General features: G+C 34.0%; 1 protein-coding gene across 1 annotated transcript; it reads right to left on the bottom strand.

Annotated features, from left to right (window-relative positions):
* Positions 1–2,159: 2,159 nt before the first annotated feature.
* Positions 2,160–2,508, bottom strand: LOC308506696 (large ribosomal subunit protein eL39-like). Its single transcript, XM_081070527.1, has one exon. It carries the CDS (start codon positions 2,484–2,486, stop codon positions 2,331–2,333), a length of 156 nt encoding a protein of 51 aa, XP_080926653.1. The 5' UTR covers positions 2,487–2,508; the 3' UTR covers positions 2,160–2,330.
* Between the last annotated feature and the right edge of the window lie 7,249 nt (positions 2,509–9,757).

The raw sequence follows: 9,757 nt of genomic DNA, 5'->3' as shown, positions 1-9,757 counted from the left end.
GACCATCCTTCAGCATGCAATGATTTGGTTTATGCCTGAAAAACTGATTGGCTTACTTGAATAAATCAGTGTAGGAAGATGGATGAGAATTCCCTGTTGGGTCTAAAATAGCAGGGCCCTCTTTTAGAGATAGTAATGGTGTCAATTTCCTTGATGCCAACCCCAAATGAAAGAAATCCTTATTATACAAAAGAAAAAAGGAAGAAACAACCTCAATGTCCACTATGACAATATATTACAGTAAATTCCAAATGGATTCAAGATCCAAATGATTAAAAACAAACAGGATGCTCTACATTCAAGGAAGTAGAACAGGAACTCCTCATGCCTTAAGTGTGGCCTGCACATAGTAGCTTCCTTCCAAAGAGGACAGTATTAAAACTGGGAAAGCAGAGAAACTTTTCAGTAGAGAAACATGACCTCAGCCAGGTGATCAAGGTCGACATTAACAGTGATAAGTCATATTAGTTGTATGTACCCTTAATATGATACGATGAAAAGGGTCCTTTACCTTTGTGGTTTTCCTCCTCCAAACACAAAACTTCAGTCTCATTATAAGAAAAACATCAAGCAAATCCTAATTGAGGGACATTCTATAAAACACCTAACCAGTACTCCTCAAAACTGTCAAGGTAACCATCAAAAACAAGGAAAGTCTAAGAAACTGCCACAAACCAGATGAGGCTAAAGAAACATAAGATCTAAATGTAATAAGGTATTCAAAATGTATTGGGAGTTCTGGTACAGAAAAAGACATTAGGTAGAGACTTAAGGAAATGTGAATAAAGTCTAGACTTTAGTTAACAACAATATCAATAATGGCTCATAAGTTGTGAAAATGTACCATGCGAATGTAAGACATTAATAATGGGAAATTGACTTGGGGTATATGGAAACTCTCTGTACTAACTTCACAACTTTTTTGTAAACCTAAAACTATTCCAAAATTAAAAGTTTATTTTTTAAAAATTTAAACACTTTTAAGATATGTTTTAGAAAAGTATAAGATAATATTTTTATATTCATGAGATAGAAGAAGATCTGATAAGCAAAATGCAAAACGCAAAAGCAGAAAGGTAATGCTGAACAGATTTGACTACATAAGAATTAAAAACTATCTTAAGAAGACAATAACTAAAGTTAATAGATCTACAACAATGAAAATTAAAGTATCTGTAACCTATATTTTAAAGGATTCATATCTATAATACATAGAGAGATAAAGAAACTAATTAGGAAAAGACAGTCTAAATAGACAAACGGGTAAAACAGCTAAACCGACAAAGTCCCAGAAGAAATTCAAATTATTAGTAAACATGAAAAGATGCTCAAGTTCACCAAAAATCAGGAAAATGCAAATGAAGCAACAACAATGTGTTTAAGATGTCAGACTTAATACTGACATGAAAGAGAAGACAGCAGTAGACAGAGTATGTGACTGACATTGAGAGCAACTTATGTTTATAAATTTTAAAGGTGTAACATTAAAGCATGTATAGCTTCTTAGACTTCAGAAAGCCTATGAAAGACAACCTGTAAACCGTGCTGTAAAGTTTAATAGAGAACTTGGTGAGGTAGAATGAAATTTCTACCTTTGTTTAGAAAAATATCTTGTAAGTGTTTTTGCAGTTGGGAAGGTGGCACCCAAAGTCTTGTTCTAAAATGAGGCAAAGTGTAGACAAAGAAAGCTGGAATCAGAGTTGGAAATGCATATAAATTCCTAATGTCTTTGGACTTTAGGATGAGATTTAGTGAAGTGCTAAAATAGAATTAGATTTGACTTCCATACCCTTGAAAGTATTCGGGAAGACACTAAATGGCCTTAAGGTTAGGCATATTTTGAAACTTGTGTTAAATTTCTTCCCTTAAAACTTAAGTGATGATAATTAGTAACTAGCTAACATTTATTTTAAGTTTAGGGTGTGGCTATTTTAATAGAAAAAATATAGAGTTGTGGAAAAGTTTAGGCTTCAAGTCAGTTTTCCACAGCTGGAGGAAGCCTAGCTTTTAGCATTTAGCCGTGGCCAACCATTTACCTGGAGGCATCAAATCCTAGGCATGGTGCCTAGGAGGAAATAAATAGCCTCATATGTTTTATTTATTTATTTATTTTATTTATTTTTTTTAGAAGGCCTCACATATTTATTACTGAACCAACCTACTAGTGCAGAAACATATTAAAGAGAAAACTCATTTTCCTTATAATTTCCCAATAAAACACACCCCACCCAACTGTTCAGATAGTAGCGATCTTTTCAGTGCCATGGTTAAGATCCAAGCAATCCTGACACAGCAAAAATATGTGGTGCCATCTCATGTGCGATTATTCCTTATAGACCCAGCTTGGTTCTTCTCCAATGTCTCCTCTTGGAGTTGTACCTGATTTTATTACCAGTTTTCATCCGAATCCTTTGGGGAATGGGCCGATTCTGCTTTTGTTTCTTGGCCAAGAACCACTTGATCCTGAAAGTCTTGTGAGAAGACATGGCGAGGAAGAGTCAGCCGCACGCGTACGATGGCGGCGAATAGCCTCATATGTTTTAACTTATAAAGTCCTGGTGTGCATCAAATATGGATAGGGTTAATTTAAATTTATTCCACAAATATAAGAATATTAGCAGAAGAGGACACCCCTTCAAGCTTCAAGAGGCACTATTACTATTACTAAAACAAAATGTCTTATAACAGGAATTCACTAACCCATGCAATCACACATAGATTGAGAATATAAACAGATTTAAGAAGGGTTTGAGTATTATTGTCATCACAGTCATCGCTAGTATTATCACAGACCATGGGTCCATCATAACCTCTTTTTATTTAAGGAGAAGGAAATTCCAGGCATACTCCAAATATGTTGAAAGTGTCATAATGGAGAATAATCACTTTTTCCCTAAAAGCCCCATTTTACTCTGAAGACTTCTTCTCCATGGTCAGTAGCATCATCCTTTCACCACTATCATCATTACGAACACTTACTGAACACTCATTCTGTGCTAAGAGTTTTACATTAATTTTCTTATTTTTACATGTCAGATTTTTAAAATATGCAAATAACTCTGGATGCTATTACTAGTTTACACAGTGGCAGTGATCATAAAGCAAGATCCTTAGAGAATAGAACACAGAACATAAACCCTGAGAGTTGAAGGGAAGGTAGCTTAAAAAGTGGAAAACAAAAGATTGATTTTTCTTCCTTTACAATTTTGCTTAAGATGAGAACTATATGTATGCATAAGGCTAGGATGAACCCAAGATGTTTGTTATATTGTATTTTTAATTGGCTCTGTTTCATAAAATGCCTCAAGGATAGTCATCAGAGTACCTATTGAATACAATATTTGTCAAGTGCAGAACACTTTCCTAAATGCTATAATTACTAATTTTTTCAATTAGAAAAGTATAATCTTCAATTAAGAAAATCTGGGAAATATAGAAAGTGAGAAGCTTTGCAGCAGTTTACAAATTGTCTTTCATAGGCTTCCTGAAGTCTAAGAAGTTATACGTTTTAATTTTATGCTTTTCAAATTGATAAGAAAGTAGTAAAAGAAAGTAGCATCAACAGGTATACATTTAAAACGCAATTGTTTTAAACATTTTGATTAAACTTTTAATTAAATCTTTCAATTTTCAAGTAACATTTTATCATAAGCATTTCTATGTTATTAAACATTCTTTGTAATCATCTTTATAATAAAGTGATTTATAATAATTTACTTGCTCCATTTTTAAAATTTAGGTTGTATCTAGTTTTTAACTATAATATTATACTGTATATATTTGTTAGAATTTATTTTGTGTTTTAGAATTAGTTTCTGAAATAATGTCCTTAAACAAAATTAATGGCACAAGAAGCATGGACGGTGTAAGGCTTTTGAAATGTTACTGTCAAAAATTACTTTCCAGGGGCCCGCCCGGTGGCTCAGGCAGTTGTTCCTCCGGGCGCCTAACTCCGAAGGCTGCCGGTTCGATTCCCATATGGGCCAGTGGGCTCTCAACCACAAGGTTGCCAGTTCAACTCCTCGAGTCCCACAATGGATGGTGGGCTCTGCCCCATGCAACTAAGATTGAACTCAGGCTCCTTGAGCTGAGCTGCCGCTGAGCTCCCAGATGACTCGGTTGGAGCACATCCTCTCAACCACAAGGTTGCCGGTTCGACTCCCACAATGGATGGTGGGCTGTGCCCCCTGCAACTAGCAATGGCAACGGGACCTGGAGCTGAGCTGCGCTTTCCACAACTAAGACTGAAAGGACAACTTGAAGCTGAACGGCACTCTCCACAACTAAGATTGAAAGGACAACAAATTGACTTGGGAAAAAGTCCTAGAAGTACACACTGTTTCCCAATAAAGTCCTGTTCCCCTTCCCCAATAAAAATCTTTTTAAAAAATTGCTTTCCAAAAGATACTTTCATATACTCATTTGGAAATATGAATTATTAAAGGCTTTTTGGATGGTAATTTTATAGTATCTTTTGAAATAAAAATTCATATAGACTTTAAACCAGCAATCCCACTTCTAGAAATATTTCCAACAAAAATAATTATACGTATATTGAAATATAGATGTAGGGGGGGTTTGTTTTAACATTGTTTGATTTAGAAAAAAATGAAAATAAGCTAAGGGGAAATAGTCAAATAAGTTGTGTTGTGGCCATATTATGGAAAATATAAAGCTGTTAAGAATTAATTGGGTCTAATTTATTGACATGAAAAGATCTCTTAGAGAGTTAAGTGAAGAACAAAAGTTAATACATGAACTAATTATTATATGAAGAACAAAAGCTAATACATGAACTAATCATATAACTAATACATGAGCTATTATGAACCATTTTAAAGATGTCAGCACTTCCCAAACTAATTTATAGATTTATTTCCAGTTTACTTTCTTATTTGTTGTTATTAATTTGTTGTTAATTTATCATAAGGAATGATTTCATTTATAAAAAATAAGTAATTATATATGTTTGAAGATACCTTAAAAAAATCAATGACTGATGATTGTACAACATTATGAATGTAGTTAATACCACTGAACTGTACACTTAAAAATGGTTAAGATGGTAAATTTTATATTATGTGTATTTTACTCCAAGTAAGAAAAATCAATAGGGGTTATACACCTATAGCTGAGACTTCTAGTTGTCCCACCAAATCCATTTTCCCCTTCTTCCATAGTAATGTTATACCAAATTTAGCTGGGCAGATTTCCCAGCCTTGCAGTTAGAATTGACCATATGACTAAATTCTGGCCAATAAGGTGCAAGCAAAAGTGTTCATGGCACTTCCTGAGAATCTTCCTTAAGAAACAACTCAAACGTTTTATTGGCTAATTCTCAATAGCTTAAGACAGAAATTATTTTCACTGATCTCTGGTGCAGTTGGGGCAGCTATGTTCTACATTCATTTACCCTGGGGCCCAGGACAAAAGGGCAGTAGGTCACTAGAGGAAGTTCTCTTGGAGGCAGCAGGAGTACAAGAGATCAAGCAACCCTGTGGAGGCTTCTTAAGGTCTAGGCTTGTAACTTCCACCTACGTACCACTGACCAAACCAACTCACAAGGCCAAGCTCAAAGCCAAGAGACAGGGTAGTATACTGTGCACACAATGGGGATATAAAGCACAGCATGGTGACTATACTTGATAATACAGTATTGAATATTTGAAAGTTGCTAAGAGAATGGATCTTAAAAGTTCTCATCAGAATAAAAAAATATTTGTAACTATGTATGGTGATGGATGTTAACTAGACTTATTGTGGTGATCTTTTCATAATATATACAAATATCAATTGATTATGTTGTACACCTAAAACTAATATGTTATACATCAATTATATCTCAATTTTTAAATAGAAGATAAATTAATGACAAATAAGAAAGCAAACTGGAAATAAACCTATAAATTAGTTTGGGAAGTGCTGACATCTTTAAAATGGTTCATTTTCCCTAAAAGGATTACTGTGCGAACATCATTATCAATTTTATTTATGTAGGCCTATCTTGTTATTCACAATCCTTTTGAATCTCCAAGGTATTCGATCATTTTACCTACAATATTAAAAATGTTATCACTTTCTAACATTTACAATTCTTCTTTCTGTTTTCTGCCTTTTTATGTTGGATAAAATTTCCAGAAAAAAGTTATTGGAGACAAAAAGTGTAATGATGATATTTAATTTTTTTTTTCTAAATCACAGTAGAGAAGTGCACTTCTTCTATACTTCTAAAGAATTTTGCTTGTTTGTTTGTTTTTTGACACTGAAGAAAGAAATTGAAGAAGATACAAATAAATGGAAGCATATACTGTGCTCATGGATGGGAAACATTAACATCATTAAAATGTCCACATTATCCAAAGCAGTCTATAAATTCAATGTAATCCCTATGAAATAACAATAACATTTTTTACAGAACTAGAGCAAATAATTCTAAAATGTATATGGAACCATAAAATATTCCAAAGAGCCATAGCAATCTTGAGAAAAAAGAACAAAGTTGGAGGTATCATGCTACCTGATATCAAACTATACTACAGGGTCATGGTAATCAAAATAGCATGGCACTGGCATATAAAGAAACACATAGATCAATGGAATACAATAGAGAGCCCAGAAATAATACCCAGGCCTTTGTGGTCATTTAATCTATGACAAAGGAGGCAAGAATATACAATGGAGTAAAGACAATCTATTTAATAAATTGTTTTGGGAAAACAGGACAGATGCATTAAAAAATATGAACCACCTTCTTATACCATATACAAGAATAAAATCAAAATGGATTAAAGACTTAGATATAAAACACAAAATCATAAAACTCCTAGCATAAAACATAGGCAGTAAACTTCAGATACTGTTCTTAGTAATATTTTTTCTGGTAGGTCACCTCAGACAAGGGAAACAAAAGAAAAAATAAACAAATGGGACTACATCAAACTAAAAAGTTTTTGCACAGCAAAGGAAACCATCAACAAAACCAAAAGAAAATCTACCAAATAGGAGAAGATATTTGCCAATAATACATCGGATAAGGGGTTAATATCCAAAATTTATAAAGAACTCACACAACTTAACACCAAAAGTACTAACAATCCAATCTAAAAATGGGCAGAAGACCTTAACAGACATTTCTCCAAAGACGACATACAGGTGGCCAATGCCATTAATTATCAGAGAAATGCAAATTAAAACCACAATGAGTTATCACCTCACACCTGTCAGAATGACCATCATCAATAAATGAACAAACACGTGTTGGCAAGGATGTGGAGAAAAGGGAACAATCATGTACAGTTGATGGGATTGCAAATTAGTTCAGCCACTATGGAAAACAGTATGGAGATTTCTCAAAACATTAATATGACCCTTATGACCGAGCAATTCCATTTCTGGGTCTTAATCTAAAGAAATCCAAAGTTTGAAAAGATATATGCACCCCTATATTAATTGCAGTATTATTTACAAGAGCCAAGTTATGGAAGCAACCTAAGTGACCATCAATAGACAACTAGATAAAGAAAAAGTAGTACATATATATAATGGAATATTACTCGACCATGAAAAAGATTGAAATTTGACCATTTGTGACAACTTGGGTGGACCTGGGAAGTATTACACTAAGTGAAATAAGACAGACAGAGAAAGACAAATATCGTATGATCTCACTTATGTGTGGAATCTGAAGAACAAAATGAATGAACAAAGCAGAAATAGATCCATAGATACAGAGAACAAACTGATGGTTACTACATGGGAGGGGTGTAGAGGGGCTAGGTAAAAAAGATGAAGGGACTAAGAAGTACAAATTGGTAGTTACAAGGGAGTCACAGGGATATAAAGTACAGTATGGGGAATATAGTCATTAATATTGTAAAAATTATTTGTAGTGTCAGATGGGTAGTAGACTTATTGGGGGGGATCATTTCATGAATTATATAACTGTCTAACCACTATGCTATACACCTGAAATTAATATAAAATAATATTGAATGTCAACTGTAATTGAAAATTTAAAAGGATGAGGAAAGATGAAGAGAAATGAATTTCAAATTTCCGGGTAGAAAACAAATCAGTCATGGGGATGTAATGAAGAGCACAGGGAATACAGTCAATAATACTGTGATAGTGTGGTACAGTGTCAGATGGTTGCTGGACTTATCATGGTGATCACTTCTTTAGGTATATAAATGTTGAATATTTACACGTGAAACTAATATAATATTGTATGTTAACTATATTTTAATAAAAGTCTTTTAAAAAATAAAAATAAATAAAGAGGTGTTTTTTTCCTAAAAGAACTTAGTATTTATCAGATGTCATTCAGCAATCATTTAGTGGTAATTAAGTGGTTTTTTTAAATTATCTTTAAGATATCCTTATAACTTTTCTAATATCGAATCACTCTTAGATTCTTGGGATAAGTATGATTATTATTTTAGTGTGTAGTTAGAATTAATCTACTAACATTTATTTAGGACTTTCAAATCTAGGCTTTAAAATCTGGAAAATATTGTTTCAAATGCCCACTACTTGGTTTGTGGGAGTAAAACCCTCCTTATAATTTCTTACATTTCCATGGTCTCCTCAAACTTCAAGGTCCTGCTTTTGCTCAATTGGATCAACTGATGGATGAGCTTGCCATGCTGTTTCTTGCTCCTTCTTTCTGTTCTGGACAATTAATCCAAATGTGGAACTTAATTGTATTCTTAGATTTTCATCAAAAACACTCACACATGGCATGTAGATGTAGCATACTTAATTAAAAGGGGAAAAACATAAAATTCCTAGTTAGATGTACCTGGTCTAAAATCCTTTAACAATTTTTGGAGCTCTCGTCTCCTGCTCCATTTTTTAGACCTCTGCTTTCTCCATTTTATTTCCCTGGCCAATCCCCCTTCACCCAAATAAAACAAAGCTTTCCCACTTTATTATATAAAGAAAATTAACTCTAATTCATACCCCCAAACTCAAGGTTTGATGTCACTTTAAATATCTAACCAAACCCACCAGGGTTCTCACCACTCCAAAAAAATCCTTTCGTGTACGTTAGATTTGCTGCAGCAACAACTCGAAATCTCTATAGCTTCCAAAACAAGCATTTATTTATTGTTCATGATATTTGTCAGTGGCTATAACTCTGTTCTCTGGGTCTTCTCATTCTGGGAACCAGGCTGAAGGAGTAGCTGCCATCAGGAACATGCCATTCTCTGGGTAGTGGAAAAAACAAACAAGTTGGCAGAAATACACACTACCTCTTAACTCTGCTTAGAACTAATATAATACATTGTGGCATCCTCTCATCCCCCATTGATCCATGTCACATTGCTAACTCAGAAGATGGAGTGGGTAAATACACTTCATCTGTTCTCTCATAGAGAAGAGATTAGCTGGAAACATTAACACAATTTATCACAATGTAAGAAGAGTCACCCTCCTTATAATTAATTGTAAAAAACAACTGTATTCCTTCCCTTATGCTATTAGGTTGGTGCAAAAGTAATTGCGGTTTAAATGGTTAAAAATAATTGCAAAAACTGCAATTACTTTTGTACCAACCTAATATATTCATGATTAAGATGTATGTGTAGTAGTGGTGGTTCTGGGGGTAATGAATTATGAGTGTAGGCAGAATGCAAGATCTCCTTGCCCTAACCCCCACCACCTTCTGACTTGGCCCTGGGGGTAGGGGTAGCTATGTACATTTTGCAAGGGATCTTCAAGTGATTTCAATCCTTCCTACCCTGAACCCTTTTGA

This window comes from Rhinolophus hipposideros, assembly GCF_964194185.1.
Source record: "Rhinolophus hipposideros genome assembly, chromosome: 13".
In the NCBI taxonomy this organism is placed as follows: domain Eukaryota; kingdom Metazoa; phylum Chordata; class Mammalia; order Chiroptera; family Rhinolophidae; genus Rhinolophus; species Rhinolophus hipposideros.
Note: the sequence above shows the minus strand (reverse complement) of the source record. Positions and strands in the feature narration are given on the sequence as shown.

Bases quoted from the DNA above. Each gene is read 5' to 3' on its own strand.
- LOC308506696 (XM_081070527.1), bottom strand. From the start codon at position 2,486: ATGTCTTCTCACAAGACTTTCAGGATCAAGTGGTTCTTGGCCAAGAAA.